Source organism: Arachis ipaensis, chromosome B4 (genome assembly GCF_059453495.1).
Source record: "Arachis ipaensis isolate K30076 ecotype BB chromosome B4, ASM5945349v1, whole genome shotgun sequence".
Taxonomy (NCBI): domain Eukaryota; kingdom Viridiplantae; phylum Streptophyta; class Magnoliopsida; order Fabales; family Fabaceae; genus Arachis; species Arachis ipaensis.
The window spans coordinates 125,986,194-126,011,253 of NC_142439.1; the positions used below are offsets into that span (position 1 = coordinate 125,986,194).

The 25,060-nt window shown below is 35.5% G+C and overlaps 2 protein-coding genes and 2 pseudogenes across 2 annotated transcripts; 1 reads left to right on the forward strand and 3 right to left on the reverse strand.

The window, feature by feature from the left end:
* Positions 1–1,627: 1,627 nt before the first annotated feature.
* LOC107636982 (putative sucrose transport protein SUC6 pseudogene) lies at positions 1,628–2,356 on the forward strand (annotated as a pseudogene).
* A 36-nt stretch (positions 2,357–2,392) lies between these two features.
* LOC107636983 (sucrose transport protein SUC9-like) lies at positions 2,393–3,608 on the reverse strand. The gene is made up of 3 exons (XM_016340447.1): positions 3,506–3,608; positions 3,033–3,153; positions 2,393–2,921 (listed from the first exon to the last, which is right to left on the reverse strand). Exons 1-3 carry the CDS (start codon positions 3,606–3,608, stop codon positions 2,393–2,395), a joined length of 753 nt encoding a protein of 250 aa, XP_016195933.1.
* Positions 3,609–15,142: 11,534 nt separating this feature from the next.
* Positions 15,143–15,631, reverse strand: LOC148569115 (sucrose transport protein SUC1-like). The gene has a single exon (XM_088484898.1). It carries the CDS (start codon positions 15,629–15,631, stop codon positions 15,143–15,145), a length of 489 nt encoding a protein of 162 aa, XP_088341024.1.
* Positions 15,632–16,791: 1,160 nt separating this feature from the next.
* LOC107636984 (putative receptor-like protein kinase At5g39020 pseudogene) lies at positions 16,792–22,409 on the reverse strand (annotated as a pseudogene).
* Between the last annotated feature and the right edge of the window lie 2,651 nt (positions 22,410–25,060).

Consider the following 25,060-nt stretch of genomic DNA (forward strand, 5'->3'; position numbering starts at 1 on the left):
GAGCAATTAATACTAATTAATTAGGGTATTAAACCCTCGCACGTTCCCCAAGACAAAGTGCTAATACAAAAGGGCGCGCTTTTAGAAGGAAAACGTTCTACATTCAAAAAAGCTTCTGCAAAGGAATCGACAAAATGCTTGAGTTCGGCTTCACTAGAGAAGGACCGAGGTCAAGAACTCGACCTCAAAAGGAAGACCGAGCTCAAGCAGGGGCACTGTTCATACCCGGGGTCGAGCTGTCCGAACCGGGATGTTCAGTAGCGAAGCGACCGACCTGTTCAGGTCAAGCGGACCGACTTCTTTACGAAGAACTCGGCCAAATCGACAGCAAAGCCCAATAAAAGGGCCCAAATAGAGGAACACGACCCAGAATTCAAAGGCAATCCCAGCCTATAGAGATAAAGGCGGTTCCCTTGAAGATAAGCTGACTTCACTGAAGATAAGATAAGATAAGATAAGATAACTAATTTATCTTATCTGAAAGGTCAGCCCACGCTACTATAAATACACTGGAGCACCCAGGTATAACTCATACTCTGATTCTACATAAAAAACCTACTTAATACCCGTGCTAACTTAAGCATCGGAGTCTCTAGCAGGTACCCCCCACCCTCCAGTGGCCAAGGATCAGCAGTGCAGCAAGTCCAACGAGTCGGACCCAACAGTTTTGGCCGTCATCAGCCAGCCGGACATGTCATCTCTGACCAGTACAGAAGATCTCATCCGAGATCGACCTCCAGTTTCAGGTAACCCTCGGAACAGGCATCGATCATGTTGATCGAAATCTCCAACATCTATAATCCTATCCCAAAAATGATTAAGGCGCGATGCTGAGTATACTCAGAGAGGTTGTCTCCAAAGGCGTAGCCAATGTCTTTGGCGAATCCAATAGTAAAAAAAGCTACGGTGGCGCCAACGGCACCCGCAAACATAAAAGGACGGTGCCGCCACCCGAGTTTACAGTGTTGCTGTAATAACTAAGTAAGGGATGGAACTCAGAGCTAGAAATCGCACAGATGAGCCACACCAAAGAGATCCATTTATCCGATATTATGAACTCCACAAAGATTGGTATTGGCTATGCTATCTGGACAGCATTGACAAGGTGGATCCCGATAGCGATGGAGGCCACCAAAACAAGCTTCCACACTGAGATTGGCTCCGCCGGTGTGGAGCCTGATTTTGTCGGTGAACTCATGGCTATCGAAGAAGAAGGTATGTAACTGCGCACAAAGAAGAGAGTTTGGAGGGAGGTAGAAGGTATCAGGCACAAAGAGGAAGGTATTAGAAAGTGGGGACAAAGAGGAGTAGCTTTGGTGGAAGGTAGTCCTCTGCTGGTCAAGAGGTAGGTTAAAATAAATCATCATCACCTTCTTTTTCTTCAACCAAAGCTTTAGTTTAACAAACTCTTATTTTATCCCAACTATTGTCCAGCCAAGGACTACCTCCCTCCAAAGCTTCTCCTCTTTGTGCCCACTTTCGAATACCTTCCTCTTTGTGCCCGATACCTTCTATCTCCCTCCAAACTCTCTTCTTTGTGCCCAGTTACATACCTTCTTCTTTGTTAGCTAAGAGTTCACCGAGTTCACCGACATAATCAAGCTGCACATCGGCATAGCCAATCTCAATGTGGAAGCTGGTTTTGGTGGCCTCCATCGCTGTCGGGATCCACCTTGTCAACGCTGTCCAGATAGCATGGCGAATACCAATCTATGTGGAGTTCGGAATACCGGATAAATTGACCTCTTTGGTGTGGCTCGTCGGCGCCGTTTCTAGCTCTGTTTTCCATCCCTTACTTAGTTATTACAGCAACACCTGTAAACTCGGGTGGCGGCACCATCCTTTTATGTTTGCGGGTGCCGTTGGCGCCACCATATCTTTTTGGACAATTGGATTCGCCAAAGACATTGGGTATGCCTTTAGAGACAACCTCTGCGATTATACTCAGTATAGTGCCTTAATCATTTTTGGGATCGGATTGTGGATGTTGGAGATTTTGATCAACATGATCGATGCCCGCTGTAGAGACTTCCTTGATGATCTTGCCAGCAGAGACCAACCAAAGAACAGACAGCCAAACCAGTTCTTCTCATTCATCATGGAAGTTAGAAATGAACTGGGTTACTTGGCCGTATTATTTAGTAGATTCGATGTTATGTTGGTATTCACAATGACAAAAGCATGTGATAGGTTCTGCGCAAATGCGAAAAGCATATCAATTTTCTCAATCCTTCTTCTACCGTTATTGACGGCTGTGGCTCTGTTCTGCGTCCAGAACAAGATAGCATTAGCTGAGGAGGAGTCAAGTGTGAGGGAAGAGGAAGATGACAGATGCGCACTAGTTAAATGCTTCTGAGAAATGTTTCGGACCATGAAGAGGTTGAATAACATGTTAGGTTTTATTCCGCCTCTTCATGGTCCGAAACATTTCTCGAAAGCATTTAACTAGTGCGCATCTGTCATCATCCTCTTCTCTCTCACTTGACTCCTCCTCAGGTAATGCTGGCTTTTTCTGGACGCAGAACACAGCCACAGTCATCAATAACGGTAGAAGGATTGAGAAAATTGATATGCTTTTCATATTTGCGCAGAACCTATCACATACTTTTGTCACAGTAAATGTCAACAAAACATCGAATCTACTAAATAAGGCGCCCAAGTAACCCAGTTCGTTTCTGACTGCCATGAAGAATGAGAGAAAATGGTATACTCGGGCATCGATCATGTTGATCGAAATCTCCAACATCCATAATCCGATCCCAAAAATGATTAAGGCGCGATGCTGAGAATACTCGGAGAGGTTGTCTCCAAAGGCGTACCCAATGTCTTTGGCGAATCCAATTGTCAAAAAGGCTATGGTGGCGTCAACGACACCCGCAAACATAAAAGGACGGTACCGCCACCCGAGTTTACAGGTGTTACTGTAATAACTAAGTAAGGGATGGAAAACAGAGCTAGAAACGACGCCGACGAGCCACACCAAAGAGGTCCATTTATCCGGTATTCCAAACTCCACATAGATTGGTATAAACTATGCTATCTGGACATCGTTGACAAGGTGAATCCCGACAGCGATGGAGGCCACCAAAATAAGCTTCCACACTGAGATTGGCTCCGCCGGTGTGGAGCCTGTTTCTGTCGGTGAACTCATGGCTATCGAAGAAGAAGGAATGTAACTGCGCACAAAGAAGAGAGTTTGGAGGGAAGTAGAAGGTATCAGGCACAAAGAGGAAGGTATTAGAAAGTGGGCACAAAATGGAGCAGCTTTGGAGGGAGGTAGTCCTCTGCTGGTCAAGAGGTGGGTTAAAATAAATCATCCTCACTTCTTTTTATTCAACCAAAGCTTTAGTTTAACAAACTCTTATTTTAACCCACCTCTTGTCCAGCCAAGGACTACCTTCCTCCAAAGCTTCTCCTCTTTGTGTCCACATTCGAATACCTTCCTCTTTGTGTTCGATACCTTCTACCTCCTTCCAAACTCTCTTCTTTGTGCCCAGTTACATACCTTCTTCTTTGTTAGCTAAGAGTTCACCGAGTTCACCGACAGAATCTAGCTCCACACCGGCGTAGCCAATCTCAATGTGGAAGCTGGTTTTGGTGGCCTCCATCGCTGTCGGGATCCACCTTGTCAACGTTGTCCAGATAGCATGGCTAATAACAATCTATGTGGAGTTCGAAATACCGGATAAATGGACCTCTTTGGTGTGGCTCGTAGGCGCCGTTTCTAGCTCTATTTTCCATCCTTTAGTTATTACAGCAACACCTGTAAACTCAGGTGGCGGCACCATTCTTTTATGTTTGCAGGTGCCGTTGGCGCCACCATAGCTTTTTTGACAATTGGATTCGCCAAAGACATTGGGTACGCCTTTGGAGACAACCTCTCCGAGTATACTCAGTATCGCGCCTTAATCATTTTTGGGATCGGATTGTGGATGTTGGAGATTTCGATCAACATGATCGATGCCCGCTGCAGAGACTTCCTTGATGATCTTGCCAGCAGAGACCAACCAAAGAATAGACTGGCAAACCAGTTCTTCTGTAAGACCCAGAAATTTTGGAAAAATTTTATTATGAGCCAATTTCAAAATTATTTATTTATTAGAGATTTTATTTTCAGAATTTATTTCATTGAAAATAATTAAATCAGGTTTTGATAATTAAAATATAAATTTTACTTAATTTCATTATTATTGAATAATTTTCTATACTTAAATTATAAAATTTAGCAGTTGTAAAAGAATATGAATTTTATATGATTTAGTTTAAATAATTGAGATTTTAGAATTTAATATTTTAATTTCATAAGCAAGGAAAATAAATTATATCATCTCTAATTTTAAATTAAGATACTTGATTAAAATCTAATTAACAAATTGATAATTAAGTAATATTTTTAAAGTAATTTTAAGGGATTAAATTAGATTTCGAATTAATAAAATATACCCTAATTTGATTAAAATTACTAAACCCTAATCAATCCATTATCCCCAAATTAAACCCTAACCTCCCTAATACTATCAGCACCGCCATCCACCCCCTAAAACCTCCAGTTATTCACCCATTCACTGAAAAAAAGAAAGAAAGAAAAGTAGGAAGAAAGAAAGGGGACAGAGAAGAGAGGGAGATTCGAGAAAGCAGGGGGGAACGGAGGAGAAGAAGAGGAAAGAAAGGAAGGAGCTTGCCGGCGCTGTTGGGTCCGCCGCTACCGTTGCGCGCCGTTGTTGCCGCCGAGCCCAGTGTCGTCGCGTCACTGCGGCTATGCCGTCACAGATGAGGAGAGAGGCGACAGAGGGAGAGAAAATCCGCGGTGGAGAAAGAGAAAGCGCGCTCGTGAGGGATGTCAAAGTTGCGTTCCGCCGCTGTGTTGCACGAGGTTGCCGCCGTCGCCTCAAGGCTCGCCATCGTCATCCTCGGCGGGAGCCCTTGCTATCACTAGTGGAGCCGTATCCGCCGCCGGTCTGAGCTGAGAAGAAATGCATGGAGAGAGAATAGGGGGCATCGTGGGAGCTCCATCGTACCACTCCTGCCAGCCGCCGCCAAGTTCTACTGCCGATTGGAGCCCTAGCCACTACCGTCAATTGGGGTCAAAATCGTTGCTATGTTCCCAGAGCTGTCATGGAAGTGGCTGATTCGGTTCCAATTCCTCCATTGTTGAGACTGTAAGCTTTAATCCCTGCCTTGATTCCATCCTGTTCCTGTCTTTCTCCTGTTCTAGCTAAGGGAACCTAAGTCTCTGTTTAGTACTGCCATTCTGTTTTCTCTGTTGGTTGCTAGGACCATTATGGTGGTGTTGAGGCCAACAGGAAACTGTTAGAGCTGCTGTTGATGAGTTTGATATTGCTACTTCAATTCTGGTTTGTTCTTCTCCTTGATTATGTTCCATTTGCACATGTTATTGTCATTGCCACACTTGTTTTGATTTAATTCTAGTATATGCCCTGTTTTGAAATTCTCAGGGCTGTGTTCACTTTCAATACCTATTCTATTTGGATTCTCTATTCTGCTGTTACTACCATTATCGTCGTGGAATTGTTGCCGCTGCTGCCATGAAACAAAAAGGGAAGGGAGTTGTCACATTTAATCTACGCGGGTTTAACTAAATTGAGGTAGGGGATTATTCAAAAGTTAAAATATTTTGGGATTGAATACCTGATGAGTCTAGTAGATTAATGCAAGTGAATTAATTTCTGTACTTGAAATGATTTTCTGCTGTGATTGAAATTGTGGCTGAGTTGATTATTAATTTATCAAATTTTTGAGTTTATGGCAAAAAAATTATTGAATATGTTGATGTTGAACCTTTGTTTAAAAGTGGTTTTTATTGATTATGCAAAATGGATTTGGAAATGTTGATTTGAAATGTTAGTTTTGATTGGGCCGAAGTTGAAAAGAGGGGACCCGAAATGGGTGGCAAACTCCAATTTTTAGGGGAGGTGCTGTCGAAATTTTTCTAAGAATTTCGAAGTAATTTTGGGTGTGATTTCAAAAATGATTTTGATTTAAGCATCTTTAATGAGAGAAGTATGTTTGAATGTTTTTAAAGATTATTGAAGAGACTTGGATTTTTATGATTTGATTAACTTGTAGTTTTAAAACTCATGTGATTTCTAATGATGAAAAGAGATTTGATTAACTAGCAAAATACTTTAAAATAGTAAATTGAGTATAAATTCAAGGGTTTGAGAATAGGAAAGGAAAGGAAGTCTAAGGTTTTTAATGAAAAAGAGGAAGAAAGTTATTTTAAGAGATATGAAGAAAAACATGTGGTGTTAATTTGGAGGCGATTTTAGTGAGTTGTTTAAAGGTTGTCTTTGAAATTGAGGTGTAATTTAATGACAATTGAGTTGTTTGAGGTCTGGTGATGATCTTGGATAATTATAGTGCTGGATAATTATAGTAGTGTGGAGTGATGACTGTGATTGATGATGTTGGTCATGATATTGATGACAAGATTTGTGATGAATGAAACATGGTTGAGAATGATGTGGATATTGAAGAATTATGATTGAAATATTCATATGACTTATTTATTTGAATTATCTGAGATACGAGTTTCCCTAGGTAAAGTACCGTGGCTTGCCACCATGTGTACCAGGTTGAGACTCGATACTCTGTTGACCCTACGATGTAAGTGTGACCGGGCACTATATAAATTCCCGAAAATGTTACCCCCATTGAGCAATATTGATTATTTGAGAAAAAGCTATGCATAGATTCTTGGGGATGCACATCGGGGGACAGTCTAAGGACAATTCAGACTTGTCGGGTTGGCTGGATAACCGACAGATGAGCCTCATCAGCCATAGGACAGGCATGCATCATATGCATTTGTATGTTTTGATTGAATGTGCAGTTGTTTTGGTTTGCCTAATTGCTTAGCCATGTTTATCTGCTACTTGCTTTACTTGCTGTACTTGAATCTTATCTGTGATTTCCTTGTTTGTCCTGTATGTGTATGTTTATCTGAGAGACCTTTTTTAGAGGAGATGTGATGAAGATGTTTTTTTTGTTTGTGGTAATGAAAGTTGAAGTAGGTGGACTAGGTGTTCCCTGAGTATCCTAATGTATGTATTATTTGGATAGGAGCAAGCGAGGTAAGTTGGATAGGAAGTCACTAGGCACGTATTTGATCCTTTTTGCTTCTTTAAACTATTCATCTTACTGATTTGTAAATTGAAGGGATTTCTTTAAACACCTTTCAAAGTAAGCTTTGTACCAAACTTTTCAAAAAGGTTATTTCAAGGATAAACTGTTTTATGAAGAAATTAATTCTATTTGCAAGTATTTTTTTGCTTTGATAGTATTCCCTTCCCTACTGAGGACGTGTGGTTTGTTCTCACCCCAATATCTTCCACCCTTTCAGTGATAGGTTCGAAGACTCAGTTTGAAGCTGCGGGCGATTATTGACTTTATCTATGCGTTGTGTTACCTTCATAGAGTTCCCTCGCTTGTTGCTTAAGATTTTTATTTTATACAGAGGAATAGGTATTGTATCTGAGTTTTATTTTGATTTACTTGTATAAGATTTATTATTATTAGTAATTATGTAATTATTGTTAATTGGTGATGCCTGATATATGATTTTTAATGAGTTATAAACAACTTTATAGCATTTTATTAAAGATTGAAGTGCGAGTTCGAACTAAAGGCTCAATATTAAATAGTTAGTAAGGAAAATAGGTTAGTAAGACCTTACTTTTGGTACAATCATGACGTATTGAAGGTTGGGTTGTTACATTATGGTATCAGAGCAGTTCATCCTGATTAGAGTCTTGAGAATGGACTGACTATACTTTATTGTATACTCTGAGTGTCTGTCATGTTATAGGTCTTGTCTGAATGACGAGAATTAGAGCTTTATGTACATGACTGTCTATTGATTAACACTGCTAGCTTACCGTTGCATATCTGTTGATATTAAGTCTGGCCAACTTAATATTGTTAATTTATGTGTACGCGAAAGTTAACGGGTTATCATAGATGAAATAGAAGTAATAGGTAACGCTTATAACACGATTTGGGAAAGTTAGGGGTTAATTCCTGAGGTTACTTTGTTATATGTCTCGAAATTCTGCTGAGGACATGCGACTTGTTCCTCCTTGATGTGCCCTGAAGTCCTTATTTGAGATTTCTTTCTTGAAAAATAGTTTGACTATTTTCCAACCCTATCCCTTCGTTTATATGCTTTTTGCTTTATGTTGTTTAAACTCTTTTTCTTAACTCGTGTACTTTGAAATAACAGAGTGATCATTGAGATCTTTGCGATTTTGCTATCGATTAAGTTGTTTTCCTTGAGAGTATTGCATTCTTTTTGAATTAGCTACAAATTTGTTTGAATTGTCATATTCTGTGAACTGATTTCCTTTTTGCATATTTCAATCCTCTTGAAAATCTTTATAGGATTGTGATATTAAGTGTCCTATTCACTCTTGTTTTAAATTTTTTTTTTAAAGAACTTTTGGTTTATTGTTGTGCAAGTTGTTATTGATTTTGCATTCTTTTACTTCAACGGTGTATCCCTTTACTGTAAGTTAAACTTGGTTTGGTGCGACATAACCATCTATTGAAATTTTAATAAAATCGTTTTTGACTTTGCCTACATTTCTTTACCTTAAACTTTGAAAATTTTTGTGTACGGTTTAAATTTGTTTATTTGTAATACATCCTCTATTCCTTTTTATGAGTACAATTTTATCTCAGGTTTCCTTCTAGCTAGAGTGCAGTTTTATGCATGCTTTTGTTTAGTCGGTATTTAAATACCTTTCGGAGTGTTTGAGAAAATATAATTTTGCCCTTACCCAAATTAAATCTTTTCTTTTCAAAATTTGCATAGTTTATTTCAAATTAAATTTATATTGGAATAAAGCCACGTTTAAGTTCTTGTTATTCTTTTGAAGGATGTTTGCTGCTTATCTTTTCTTTTAGACCGCGAAATAAATTTTTCGCAAATTTTCCATTCTTTTATGAATAATGCATTTAAAAATATTTTTAATCGTACTCTTGAGTTCTGTGAACCTTTTTTTGTGTTTAAGATATTCTTTTCTGCAAATCTCATGCTTTTTTGATTTAGCTTGAACTCATTTCAAAATATTGTATTGTTTTTCATTTTGTTGGTCCTATCAAATTCTTTTGATTTAAATTTTTTATTCGAAATACGATTTGATTCTCCTTTTTAGCGCATCTCAATGTCCTTGAATATCCTTATGAGGTTGCGATTTCAAGAATACCCTTGGAATTTTGGTTTTAGGTCTTTTTAAAGAAATTTCAAGTCAATCTTTTCTTGCCTGATTGTGTCCATAGCCTTCTTTTAAATCTGATAAAGATGTTTTGAATTTAGCATGCTTTTATTCATATGAGTTCTTGAAAGCATATGTATTTTGAGACCTTGCCTCAAATCCCCTTTTTGAAACAAATTTGGATTCTTTTCAACTTTATTGCAATTTCACTACATATCTCTAATTGACTAAATATTTATGAATTTTTGAGAAATTACTTTTGGTTTTTAGCTTAATTAAATTTCATCTTTCAAACTTCACATATTCTATCTTTACTTTAAGAATAATTTTGAATTAAAAGAACTTGATTTTCCTTCTAATCCTATTGCAATTTTATGCGTATTTTTGTTTGATTATATGTTTAAGCATACTTTGAGATTCTTGAAGGAAGATTTTGTTTCTATTTTACATAACCTTCATTTTACGAACCTCACGTAATATATTTCAACCCAGGTATGTTTTGAAGCAAAGCAAACATCTATACTTTTGTTAATTTCTTTAAATATTTATTTCATATCTTCTCTTTTTACAAAGTAACATAATTTTCCTCTTAAGTTCAAATATTCTTTACGGACATTCCATTTAATTGTGTTCCTAAACATTCTCTTAAATTTTGTAAACGACGTCCTTGACTTTGGTCATTCTCTTCTTATGAGTCTTATACTTTAAATTCAGTTTGAATTCAATTCTAACGAATGTACCATTTTCTTCTCATCGTCTCTATTGAAGTTCCTTGAACTCTTCATACATCCGCCTCTTATTTTTATAAAATACTATTTGAAACTGTATGAGTACCTATCCTGGTCATTACACTTCCTTATATAAATCCTATACTCTTTGACATGACATTAAAATTAACTTCGTACAACACCGATCCTTGAATCTTTGAAAATGTTAAGTGTTCCTTTTAATCCGGCCATATTGGCTTATGTTCCAATCGTGCCGTGTAATTTGCGTGTTGTTTGCCCTTTTTCTTTTTTTGAGATGTAATTTATATTTTTTTGCTTCATAATTTGTACCATACGCATATCTTGATCTGTTTACACTTCTAACTATATTAAAACTCTTGCAAAACAATTATTGATCTTATATTCTATCATGAGCTATGAAACCCTTGGGGTTGTCTGAAGTTCTTCCGTTGCAATGCATCACTATTGTCCTTAACCATTCTTCTTTTATAAAATCTCATACTTCCTCGATTCAGTTTGAATCTATTTCTTTCCAGTAATCTCATTGCTTGTATATCCTTATTTACTTGTGATCTTAGTAGTTCTTCAAATATTTGCAAGGGTTGTTTTTGTCACTTGTCCTTCTTTTTCTGAGGTCTTGTGTCCTTCTAAGTAAACTCGAGATTTGTTTTAATGTCAGTGCGACCTTTAGGTATAGCAAGCGATACATTAGTTCTTAGCACACAGTTAGTGAATGCGAAAGGTAAAATTGGTAAATGTGCGATGCCATAGAATGCTGTGGAGCTTTGTTTTATACGAAAGAGTTTTGTTGAAGTTACGTTTGTGAGTAGTTAGATTTGCAAAATGTTTGACGAAGTTGAAAACCCTCGGATGAGTTGTTTAATGAAGTACAGTTGAGAATGGTAGAGATAAGTTATATTGAAGTTTGAATAGTTGAATATCTGAAATTGGTGCGAGATCAGTGTGTGAATGTTAAGCATGTTGTTTTAAGCCCAGCCTATTTTATAACCTTTCGCCGCCTTGCTCTACCATTACATATTTGAACCATGTCATCATTTGCATCAAACTTGCTTATTAATTTCTGCCTTGCAGACACACTCCTACCCTTATATCTTTATACTATATGATAATCAAAGTATTTAAAACTATATAAATATGAATGCTAAGGTTCTTTGCTTTTTCATAAAATGTTAAAAACATATAATGTTTTCTGTAATATGCTAATTTTCGAGGACGAAAATTTTTATAAGTAGGGTAAGGTGTAAGACCCAGAAATTTTGGAAAAATTTTATTATTAGCCAATTTCAAAATTATTTATTTATTAGAGATTTTATTTTCAGAATTTATTTCATTGAAAATAATTAAATCAGGTTTTGATAATTAAAATATAAATTTTACTTAATTTCATTATTATTGAATAATTTTCTATACTTAAATTATAAAATTTAGCAGTTGTAAAAGAATATGAATTTTATATGATTTAGGTTAAATAATTGAGATTTTAGAATTTAATATTTTAATTTCATAAGCAAGGAAAATAAATTATATCATCTCTAATTTTAAATTAAGATACTTGATTAAAATTTAATTAACAAATTGATAATTAAGTAATATTTTTAAAGTAATTTTAAGGGATTAAATTAGATTTCGAATTAATAAAATATACCCTAATTTGATTAAAATTACTAAACCCTAATCAACCCATTATCCCCAAATTAAACCCTAACCTCCCTAATACTATCAGCACCGCCATCTAACCTCTATAACCTCCAGTTATTCACCCATTCACTAAAAAAAGAAAGAAAGAAAAGCAGGAAGAAAGAAAAGGGACAGAGAAGAGAGGGAGATTCGAGAAAGCAGGGGGGAACGGAGGAGAATGAGAGGGAAGAAAGGAAGGAGCTGGCCGGCGCTATTGGGTCCGCCGCCACCGTCGCGCGCCGTTGTTGCCGCCGAGCCCACTGCCGTCGCGTCACTGCGGCTATGCCGTCACAGATGAGGAGAGAGGCGACAGAGGGAGAGAAAATCCGCGGTGGAGAAAGAGAAAGCGCGCTCGTGAGGGATGTCAAAGTTGCGTTCCATCGTTGTGCTGCACGAGGTTGCCGCCGTCGCCTCAAGGCTCGCCATCGTCATCCTCGGCGGGAGCCCTTGCTGTCACTAGTGGAGCCGTATCCGCCGCCGGTCTGAGCTGAGAAGAAACACATGGAGAGAGAACAGGGGGCTTCGTGGGAGCTCCATCGTACCACTCCTGCCAGCCGCCGCCCAGTCCTGCTGCCAATTGGAGCCCTAGCCATTGCAGTCAATTGGGGTCAAAATCGTTGCTATGTTCCCAGAGCTGTCATGGAAGTGGCTGATTCGGTTCCAATTCCTCCATTGTTGAGACTGTAAGCTTTAATCCCTGCCTTGATTCCATCCTTTTCCTGTCTTTCTCCTGTTCTAGCTAAGGGAACCTATGTCTCTGTTTAGTACTGCCACTCTGTTTTCCCTGTTGGTTGTTAGGACCATTATGGTGGTGTTGAGGCCAACAAGAAACTGTTAGAGCTGCTGTTGATGAGTTTGATATTGCTACTTCAATTCTGGTTTGTTCTTCTCCTTGATTATGTTCCATTTGCACATTTTATTGTCATTGCCACGCTTGTTTTGATTTAATTCTAGTATATGCCCTGTTTTGAAATTCTCAGGGCTGTGTTCACTTTCAATACCTATTCTATTTGGATTCTCTATTCTGCTGTAACTACCATTATCATCGTGGAATTGTTGCCGCTGCTGCCATGAAATAAAAAGGGAAGGGAGTTGTCACATTTAATCTACGCGGGTTTAACTAAATTGAGGTAGGGGATTATTCAAAAGTTAAAATATTTTGGGATTGAATACCTGATGAGTCTAGTAGATTAATGCAAGTGAATTAATTTCTGTACTTGAAATGATTTTCTGCTGTGATTGAAATTGTGGCTGAATTGATTATTAATTTATCAAATTTTTGAGTTTATGGCAAAAAAATTATTGAATATGTTGATGTTGAACCTTTGTTTGAAAGTGGTTTTTATTGATTATGCAAAATGGATTTGGAAATGTTGATTTGAAATGTTGGTTTTGATTGGGCCGAAGTTGAAAAGAGGGGACCCGTAATGGGTGACAAACTCCAATTTTTAGGGGAGGTGCTGTCGAAATTTTTCTAAGAATTTCGAAGTAATTTTGGATGTGATTTCAAAAATGATTTTGATTTAAGCATCTTTAATGAGAGAAGTATGTTTGAATGTTTTTAAAGATTATTGAAGAGACTTGGATTTTTATGATTTGATTAACTTGTAGTTTTAAAACTCATGTGATTTCTAATGATGAAAAGAGATTTGATTAACTAGAAAAATACTTTAAAATAGTAAATTGAGTATAAATTCAAGGGTTTGGGAATAGGAAAGGAAAGGAAGTCTAAGGTTTTTAATGAAAAAGAGGAAGAAAGTTATTTTAAGAGATATGAAGAAAAACATGTGGTGTTAATTTGGAGGCGAGTTTAGTGAGTTATTTAAAGGTTGTCTTTGAAATTGAGGTGTAATTTAATGACAATTGAGTTGTTTGAGGTCTGGTGATGATCTTGGATAATTATAGTGCTGGATAATTATAGTAGTGTGGAGTGATGACTGTGATTGATAATGTTGGTCATGATATTGATGACAAGATTTGTGATGAATGAAACATGGTTGAGAATGATGTGGATATTGAAGAATTATGATTGAAATATTCATATGACTTATTTATTTGAATTATCTGAGATACGAGTTTCCCTGGGTAAAGTACCGTGGCTTGCCACCATGTGTACCAGGTTGAGACTCGATACTTTGTTGACCCTACGACGTAAGTGTGACCGGGCACTATATAAATTCCCGGAAATGTTACCCCTATTGAGCAATATTGATTATTTGAGAAAAAGCTATGCATAGACTCTTGGGGATGCACGTCGGGGGACAGTCTAAGGACAATTCAGACTTGTCGGGTTGGCTGGATAACCGACAGATGAGCCTCATCAGCCATAGGACAGCATGCACCATATGCATTTGTATGTTTTGATTGAATGTGCAGTTGTTTTGATTTGCCTAATTGCTTAGCCATGTTTATCTGCTACTTGCTTTACTTGCTGTACTTGAATCTTATCTGTGATTTTCTTGTTTGTCCTGTATGTGTATGTTTATCTGAGAGACCTTTTTTAGAGGAGATGTGATGAAGATGTTTTTTTTTTTGTTTGTGGTAATGAAAGTTGAAGTAGGTGGACTAGGTGTTCCCTGAGTATCCTAATGTATGTATTATTTGGATAGGAGCGAGCGAGGTAAGTTGGATAGGAAGTCACTAGGCACGTATTTTATCCTTTTTGCTTCTTTAAACTATTCATCTTACTGATTTGTAAATTGAAGGGATTTCTTTAAACACCTTTCAAAGTAAGCTTTGTACCAAACTTTTCAAAAAGGTTATTTCACGGATAAACTGTTTTATGAAGAAATTAATTCTATTTGCAAGTATTTCTTTGCTTTGATGGTATTCCCTTCCCTACTGAGGACGTGTGGTTTGTTCTCACCCCAATATCTTCCACCCTTTCAGTGATAGGTTCGAAGACTCAGTTTGAAGCTGCGGGCGATTATTGACTTTATCTATGCGTTGTGTTACTTCATAGAGTTCCCTCGCTTGTTGCTTAAGATTTTTATTTTATACAGAGGGATAGGTATTGTATCTGAGTTTTATTTTGCTTTACTTGTATAAGATTTATTATTATTAGTAATTATATAATTATTGTTAATTGGTGATGCCTGATATATGATTTTTAATGAGTTATAAACAACTTTATAGCATTTTATTAAAGATTGAAGTGCGAGTTCGAACTAAAAGCTCAATATTAAATAGTTAGTAAGGAAAATAGGTTAGTAACACCTTACTTTTGGTACGATCATGACGTATTGAAGGTTGGGTTGTTACATCTTCTCATTCATCATGGCAGTCGGAAATGAACTGGGTTACTTGGCCACAGTATTTAGTATATTCGATGTTATGTTGGCATTCACCATGACAAAAGCATGTGATAGGTTCTGCACAAATGCGAAAAGCATATATATTTTTTCAATCCTTCTTCTATCGTTATTGACGGCTGTGGCTCTGTTCTGCGTCCAGAACAAGATAGCATTACCTAAGGAGGAGTCAAGTGTGAGGGAAGAGGGAAGAGGAGTCAAATGCTTCCGAGAAATGTTTCGGACCATGAAGAGGCTGAATAACATGTTGGGTTTTATTCCGCCTCTTCATGGTCCGAAACATTTCTCGAAAGCATTTAACTTGTGCGCATCTGTCATCATCCTCTTCTCTCCCACTTGACTCCTTCTCAGGTAATGCTAGCTTTTTCTGGACGCAGAACACAACCACAGCCGTCAATAACTGTAGAAGAAGGATTGAGAGAATTGATATGCTTTTCATATTTGCGCAGAACCTATCACATGCTTTTGTCACGGTGAATGCCAACAAAACATCGAATATGCTAAATAAGGTAGCCAAGTAACCCAGTTTATTTCTGACTGCCATGAAGAATGAGAAGAATTGGTATGCCAGTCTGATCTTTGGTTGGTCTCTGCTAGCAAGATCATCTAGGAAGTCTCTGCAGCGGGCATCGATCATGTTGATCGAAATCTCCAACATCTATAATCCGATCCCAAAAATGATTAAGGCGCGATGCTGAGTATACTCGGAGAGGTTGTCTCCAAAGGCGTGCCCAATGTCTTTGGCGAATCTAATTGTCAAAAAAGCTATGGTGGGGCCAACGGCACCCGCAAACATAAAAGGACGGTGCTGCCACCCGAGTTTACAGGTGTTCTGAACTAAGTAAGGGATGGAACTCAGAGCTAGAAACGGCGCCGATGAGCCACACCAAAGAGATCCATTTATCCGGTATTCTGAACTCCACAAAGATTGGTATTAGCTATGCTATCTGGACAGCGTTGACAAGGAGGATCCTGACAACAATGGAGGCCACCAAAACAAGCTTCCACATTGAGATTGGCTCCGCCGGTGTGGAGCCTGATTCTGTCGGTGAACTCATGGCTATTGAAGAAGAAGGTATGTAACTGCGCACAAAGAAGAGAGTTTGGAGGGAGGTAGAAGGTATCAGGCACAAAGAGGAAGGTATTAGAAAGTGGGCAAAAAGACGAGCAGCTTTGGAGGGAGGTAGTCCTCTGCTACTCAAGAGGTGGGTTAAAATAAATCATCATCACCTTATTTTTCTTCAACCAAAGCTTTAGTTTAACAAACTCTTATTTTAACTCACCTCTTGTCCAGCCAAGGACTACCTCCCTCCAAAGCTTCTTCTCTTTGTGCCCACTTTCGAATACCTTCCTCTTTGTGCCCGCTATCTTCTACCACGCATGCAAGCCTGCACGTGAAGATCATGTATTTCTACAGATTTCATAACAACAATATTATTCATAACAACAATATTATTCATATTATACATGTGTGATTTAATTTATTTTCAATGAGTATTTGTATTCTAATATATATTTTATATTGATGGCCGACTTTAATAACTGATTTTAGTGTACATATAACATAGTCGTTCTCATAATGCATGCACTAACATAAACTTGAGTGATATATTGGGCTTTAAAATAATAGATATGCTAGATAATTTAGTGCTTCATAAAATAAAAAGAACAAATTATTCTCTTAAAAAAGTCTTAAATAAATATGTTTAAATAGGATAAGTATCCTTTACATAACTGTTCTATTTATAGATCCTCACACTTGGATAATTGTAGCCAACAAATTTAATATCATCAATTATCTCTCATCTCAATCAAACATCAAGGATCAAAATCATCACCAATTATCACAACCTTTCTCTCTTTTGCTTCATTTGATTCTAGGGAGCCATCTTTTACCGTGGTCATTGAATTGGACTCATCATCCATGTTGCTGGAAGATATACGTGAAATTTGTAAGCGTAGACTTGAAGTAGAATACAAGAAAGGCTTAGGAAGAAATGGTATTGAGTGCAGTGATCTTTTTATCATTTCTACTGCTTTATTAATTGATGGTCTATGTGATGAATTTGTTTGAAATTGAATGTATCATAAACTCATTAAAAATATTTTTTTTTATCAGATCATTTTCTTCATCTGTCACAAGTGAGTGAATATGAGATAGTATGTTACCTTATTCAAGATCTTTGTAAATCCAATCTGAGAAGTACATTTCGCTGGAATTTGACCGTCTATTCTCGTAGTTCTTTCTTCCTCCAACCATTTCAAGAATTAACATGCCATAACTATATACATTAGATTTGTGCAAAACACTACCATTAATGCGACTAAATACTTCAGGTGCAATATATCCAATTGTTCCTCTTCTTCCCAATATGGACACAATACTCTCTTTCTTTTGACATATCTTGACTAATCCAAAATAAAAAATTGTAGGACAAAAATCTTCATCCAAAAGAATATTTTAAAATTTAATATCAAGATATAAAATTCTTGTACCACATCTTCAATGCAAATATTCTAATCAACGAGCTATGCCAATTGCAATTTGGTTCCAATCCAAATTGCAAGTAGGAGTTGGAGATCCATTTTCATAAATGAACTTATCCAATGAACTATTAAAATATGAACTTATGAATGAGTGCTCTTATGTTTCTCTCGTTACAAAATTCTAAAAAAAAGATAATGTTCACATGAAATATTCTATTAATACTAGCAATTTCATTTATGAATTCTTTTTCACTCCCTTTTTCATTCATTTATCACTTTCACTGCAACAAGATGACCATCAGATAACTTCCCTTTGTACACAACATTATCCCCCTATATATATATATATATATTGAAAGAACACTTATAATTATAAAAAAAGATTTTTGGTAACAAATTATTTTTTTATACACGTTAACAATGAGATGATGATAATAATTATAAAGAGAAATTTAATTAACTTTAGTGTTTACCTACAACAGTCTTAAAAAGCCGCCAGTTCCACTTTGAAGATGATCCTAAAATGTAAAAGATCAATAACTTAGACATGGTAAAATTAAAGACAAGATTAATACTTAGATAATACATAATAATCTTGTGAAATGCTTATAGCTATGCAGTTTAAACACTTCATCAATTAGCAATATGGAAGTAGCAGTCTTAGTGGTATTAAGGATAGAGAGTAATAGTGTACAAGAGCAGTGTGTAAAACTGCATTGTTGTCTTTCTTTGTATTGCTGTCTTTCTTGATTAGTGACTAGCGTCCTTTTTGATAAGTCTTGAGCTTCAATAGTCACTAGCCATGTATATATATGTATAGCAAACTTGGCTTAGCAAGTATGTGATTCTGAAATAAAATGAAACTTGATTACACTCTCTTTACTAGTTTTTGTCTCTATTTTAATTTTTCTTTTCCTTCCAAACCTATCACTGCTCTTTCTCATAGAGCTGAGCTTACTATTTTTTTCTTTCTCTGAATCTTTTAAGTGGTTCTATAAAACCTTTCAGTTTAATCTTCCCACAATCATAGCGAGTATTAGCACAACTTGTATGGTTATCATCATTGGGGCTTAAGTAAGGAGGAATCTGAATCATTATCAAGAGGATCATTAAGTGCAAATAGCTGAGGATCGTAGTGTTTGTGTTTAATTAACTTGGCAAAATGAATAAGATAGTTAAACAAGATTAAAGGGATACTGCAAGATATGAAATTTCAAAGAAAAGGATAGTAAGTGAGACTTATAAACGTATTGTAGAGTTTAATTTGACTTACATATAGAGTATATGTAATAAGAATATATAGGAATTCAAATATTCAACCTATTTTGGTAATTTTTTAAGATATCATTAAACATTATTTTTACATAACAAGCAGAGTAGCCATCATAGAAAAATTGAATAGAAAAACTAGAGTATAAGATAGCAATGACTCAAATATTTTTTTTCGACTTTTCAAGACATAATCTGTAAGATACAATAAAATTGTTAAATGCGTTCAATGAAAGAGAAAATATTAGTAATGTTTCGGATAGTTTACTTGATTTAAATACAGAATAAAATTGTAATATTATTCATTTTACGTATTATATGAAGAAATTTGAGTATATATCAATGATGTAAAATCAAAATCAAACTAAAACAAACTATATTAAAGTTCTCTTTGTGACAGATTGCACAGTGAGACAGAGATTTGATTCTTGTAGTTGAAGTAAAAACAAGAAGAAGAAAAGAAAACGAAAGAAACGATTATTACATATTACTTATATAGCAAGGCATCAAGAAAGCAAAACACACTGCTCATGAGAAGCTTCACTTTTCTCACGTCAACAAGTTGTTATAGCTCCACAAAACATACCATTTGAGAAAAAGAGATACCGTACAAGAGTGGTGTCAAGAATATAATGAGAAATATGTTACACAACAATTACATAAATTTTGTTACCTTAGGCAAACTCATTTGGATTGATGGATTCATTTTGCACTAAAGTTGATGAATCTGCCTCATGTGTATTGTCATAAATTATTTCTGGAGATTGCAACTTTGATCCTTGGGAAAAAAATCACATTGGCTTCGGAGAAAGTGGGATAGAATCAAGTCGTCCTTCTAACGTTTCAATCACTATTTTCATGGATGTCTAATAGATTTTTTTGTATATATCACATGCTTACCAAAATAATCTTATTTACTAAATCATTTTTATTCTCTGTGTTTGTCAGGCATCTTGTTGAAAAATTATCTTTCTTCAGTTCCTTGTAAATTCACTCTGTAAAGTATATTTTATTGATAGGTGTATTTTTACCATTATAATTCTCTTTTTATTCGATTACTTCAAGAATCAACTTTCCATAACTGTACACATTATATTTTTGAGAAACCAAAAAAATTCCACGGTATATTTGATTATATACTTTTGGTACAAGTGTGCAACATATCTTGCTGTTCCTCTTGCATACTGTAGAAATACAATACTCTCTTTTTTTATGTATATTTTAACTAATCCAAAATTAACTATTTTAGGACGAAATCTATATTCAAAAGAATATTTTAAAATTTAATATCAAAATATAAAATCTTAATATTACATCCCAACGTAAATATTCTAATTCTCATAGTAATACTAATTATAATTTGGTAGAGTTTGCTCCAATATAATTTTGATGCTTTTTCATCGATAAATTTATCTAAAGAGTCATTTGGCATGAATTCATAAATCAAAGTTCTCTTATTTATCTCGTAATAAAATCCTAATTTCTCACCAAATGAATTGGTCATCTTTTTTACCTTTTTAGAAAGCCCATGACATTTGTATGCACCTTCACCATCGCCATCGTTGGACTCCACAGAATCCAAGCACAGCAAAAGCATACATAAACTAATAATAATACTTCCATTTTTGCATCTTGATTTCAGGTATGCCATAGATGATGAACAAACAACTTGTTACCTTTCACTACGTCGATGCTCAATATCATAGACATGCATCGACCACCAAAACATATAATGAATGAAACAACTCCAAACTTCAATTAGCTATATGCTATTTGCAAAAGAAAAAATATATATATTTATTTAATTTTATATTAATACTATTATTATCAGATAACATTGTAATTCTCATTCATTATTTTGCAATAATTTACATTCTCATCTTTATATTTAAACGATAAAAAAAGCTTACCACCAAATATATGTATTATTTAATTTATTTTTAATTTATATTTTATATTTTAATATATAATTTTTGTTAGTAATTAATTTTGTTAGTTGATTTTAATTTATCATATTAAATATACACCAAAATCAACTATTAAAATTAGTTATTATATATTTATATATTAATATATATTATTTAATTTATTTTTAATATATATTTTATTTTAACATCAATTTTATTATTTTTAATTTTAGTATAAATTTTATTTTGTATTTTTTATTAGTATATTTATAAAATATAGAATAATTAAATATTGTGTTTGATTGAAATATAATTTATTGCCAGTAGAATCGGTAGGATTGGGTAGTGAACTTTAGATTGTAGATAGAGGTTTTTTTTTTTTTTTTTTCTAAAGATAACATTTCATTGAATGAAATTTATAGATGGTCCACGATGAGCTCCTTACAAGATTCATAATGGGCTTTTCCTTAAAAACATCAATATAATATCACTAAAAAAAAGAAAGGACATGCTTAAGAAAAAAAAAAAGAGCTTTATGAAAGGATAATGTAGTCTTTCCTACACATAAAAAAAGAAAGAAAATATTTTTTAGGCGCTTCATCTTTCTTCTCTTTTCCGTGCTTGAAAGTCATTCTCTAAGGTAGCGTTTGGTGGAGAGACAGAGATGGAAAGACTGAGACTGAGAGACAAAGACTAAGAGACAGAGATTGAAATAAATCTCAGTATTCTGTTTGGTGCAAAATATGAGACAGGAATTGAAATAAGAATGAAACTCTAATTTAATTTGCACAAAGGATAAAATTGGAATTAATTAATTAAAATAAGAGTATTTTAGGTATAAAATGTTATTAAAGTTTTAGTCTCTATCTCTAAAAATTTTAGTCTCCTGTGTCCCTACTTTTTGGAGGTACTGAAATACTGAAATTTTGGAGACAGAAACATAAATTTTAGTACCAGTCTCTGAACCAACAAACACGATACTGAATCTCAGTCTCTCAGTCTCTGTCTCAGTACCTCAAAACAAACGCTACCTAATTTACTAGCTGTCTCTAAAATTTGTTGGTGACAAATTCTCTTACCCTCAAAAATCAGTTTATTTAGTAAAAAATATCTTCTAGAGTACAGATAGAATTAGAGTTAAGAGATTTTCAATTCGTAAATAAGATAAAATTGAGTTTTAAAAAAAAATTTAATTTGCAAGCAGAATTAGGGTGAAATTTAAACGATTCCATCCTACTCTATTTAATACCTATTGCTAGGTCGTTAAAATGAACTAAACTCATTAGACTAATGTAACACCCTAAGTTCTTATACTATCGTGGAGGTTTTTAAAATAAGGTGCCACACTTGATTAAGCAAAGAAATGACTAAATCGTTACGCGAGGCAGGAGTAAATACGTGTAGAGCGGAAAACGAGTAGTGCTAAAACGTTGGAATTTGAATTAGAGTGAAATAAACATCCTAACCATGAGTACGTTTCAAAATACTTATAGGGAACTAAAACAGGAAAAGAAGCTAACTACGACCTAAACTAATCTCGTCGAAGAGGCTTCCCTACTTGCATCCTATCCTATCCTTGATCAGGAGTCTTTAGTTATTCACGAATCGAGGTACCAGGGGTCTCCCTCCAACACCCTTTCGCGCAGTGAAGACCTGGTTCCATTGCGTGGGATGAACCAAAACTCGACGGGGTGCCGAAATGGGGGAGTAGGGCACGTATTCCACCTTTGGGCCTCCACAAGGGTTCAACTTCTCCTCTGGGTCCTCCTCCATAGTGTCTTCCTTCTGGCCAGGGTTGTCGGATTTCTCTTCTTCGGTCTCGGGGTCGGACTCAAGGTGTACCACCTTGGATGACCGCTTCCTAGATGTTGAAGCGTCCCTATCTAGGAAGGTTATGACGGGCAGCTGGGGTTCTTCTTCCACGAGTTCTCGACCTAAGTAGATAGTTTGGAGTATGGTAGTAGTGGTCGCGACTACCCACGCGTGCTTCGAGGGGTCATACTCAGAAGTTACCCTCGGGGGGCACTGCGTCGTCTCTATCCGCTATGCCATGTTCCTCTGGAGATAGTATGGGAAAAGAAAGGGAATGAGAACCTAACGTCTCAGTAGGAGTGCTATGTAACACCTCCATATCCATCTCCAGCCCACGTGCGGGATTTTAAAAACAAGCGTATAACATGGCATGTAATATGCATCTTCTTTTTTGTAAAACATGTGTGTAAAAGAAAGGGAAAACATATAGGAAAATAGAAGGATAACATCAACATAATCATAATTAAATCTAAGGAAAACATAGAACTCAAGCTTTCATTCGTGCCTTCTTTCTTTCTTAATTTATAACTTATATGGAGGGTATTGAACTCAAACCGGTATAAGTGGGAGTCCCCTTTCCTTACCGAAGGTTCTTATCCCAAACGTTTTGGCGATCACCTTCCCTTACCGAAAGATCATCTCGATCGATCACCTTCCCTTACCGAAGGATCATATCGATATCTTGTCTTTGGGGGTCACCTTCCCTTACCGAAGGATCATTCCCTCAATTTAATTTACACTCAAGGTTATTTAGACATACACAAGAAGAGAGTCATATAAAAAGATATATTATTATATAAAATTGATGGGATAGTCCCCTTCCCTTACCGAAGGTTCTTATCCCAAATGTTTTTCGATCACCTTCCTTTACCGAAGGATCATATCGATATCTTGTCTTTGGGGGTCACCTTCCCTTACCGAAGGATCATTCCCTTAGTTTAATTTACAATCAAGGTTATTTAGACATACACAAGAAGAGAGTCATATAAAAAGATATATTATTATATAAAATTGATGGGATAGTCCCCTTCCCTTACCGAAGGTTCTTATCCCAAACATTTTTCGATCACCTTCCCTTACCGAAGGATCATCTCGATCGATCACCCTCCCTTACTGAGGGATCATCTCGATATCTTGTCTTTGGGGGTCACCTTCCCTTACCGAAGGATCATTCCCTCAGTTTAATTTACATTTAGGTTGTTTTAAACGTACACAAGGGAAAAATCATATAAGTGCACATTATAAGAATATTAAATATTTTGAAGAAAAACATGTACTCTTGACTTTAAAGGAATAATGATAGAAGAGATCACATAGATGCACATAGGATTAAATTTTTAAATAAAATATTTGAGAAAGCATGTACTCTTGACTTTAAGGGAATGATGATAACATACTGGTATAATAGGTTACATGGATGCACATGATGAAATAGGGTAATTTAAATAATTGAATTAAAATATTATAAATAATAATATAACCATGTAAGAGATCACACATATACCTAAATGTTGAACAAGACATAAGAAGGCATGTACTCTTGGCCCTAAGAAGATATTAATGATATAATGTAAAAAGTATAATCTAAGTGCATATAGTAAGAAAGTGAGTATTTGAAATACTTGGATTAGATATTATAAGAAGTATGTACCCTTGATCTTTAAAATAAAGGAGCAATAATGATATAAGGGGTCATTTAGTTGCGTATAATAAAATAGGGTTCCATAATGTAACGGTATCAAAGGTCATGTAAGGGCACATAGTAAAATTAGGGAATGTTAAATAATTTAATAAAACGTTGTAAAGGGGCATGTACTCTCAACATAAAAGGAATAATAATAATGTAACGGTATCAAAAGTCATGTAAGGGCACATAGTAAAATTAGGAAATGTTAAATAATTTAATAAAACGTTATAAAGGGGCATATACTCTCAACATAAAAGGAATAGTGATTAAAGGGTCATGTAAATGCACATAGAAAAGGTATGGGATACATATTAATGGATTCAAGAGGGTATAATTGACGAAATAGATAATCATGCTCAATGTAGATGAGAGATAAGCAAAGAATAATTCATGCCATAAAATACATGAAAGGTGGTAGCCATGCATGGATGGAAGAAAACAAAATAAAGCATACTACATGCCAACATAAGTAAGAAAGGCATAATTCCCTACCTTCTTTTCTAACGCTTCTTTGAGCTTGCCTCTTGTATTTGCCCACAGAATGTTATTTCTTTGTAGAGAGAGAAGGGAGAGGATAAGTGTTTGAGAGAAGTGATTTTCTTCCTATGGTGCTCCCCTATTTATATACATTTGGGGATGGGGTGGTTGGGATATTTTAAATTTCAAACTGAGGGTGGTTACCAAGTTCCTATCCAAAATTTCAAAATTCTAAACTCATTTCCTAACTGATTTTCAAACTTCAAATTTAATTTTGTTACAACTAATAATTTTGTCTCTAAAATTAAATTTTAAAACTAAATGAACTGAAAAATATAAATTAAATGGAACGGTCTATTTATTTTATTTTTTTGTATTGTTAGAAAAAAAAATAAACGAGTCAACCCATAATATTTTTTTTGCATACTTAGGTTAGTCCTAATTATTC

What these genes read in the sequence shown, in the direction of transcription:
- LOC148569115 (XM_088484898.1), bottom strand. Translation starts at nt 15,631, where the DNA reads ATGTTGGAGATTTCGATCAACATGATCGATGCCCGCTGCAGAGACTTC.
- LOC107636983 (XM_016340447.1), bottom strand. Translation starts at nt 3,608, where the DNA reads ATGGAGGCCACCAAAACCAGCTTCCACATTGAGATTGGCTACGCCGGT. An exon ending in CTTAGCTAACAAAGAAGAAG is followed by an intron (nt 3,154 to 3,505) that starts GTATGTAACTGG and finishes CTTCTTCGATAG; the next exon opens with CCATGAGTTCACCGACAGAA. An exon ending in AACGATGTCCAGATAGCATA is followed by an intron (nt 2,922 to 3,032) that starts GTTTATACCAAT and finishes TAGTTATTACAG; the next exon opens with TAACACCTGTAAACTCGGGT.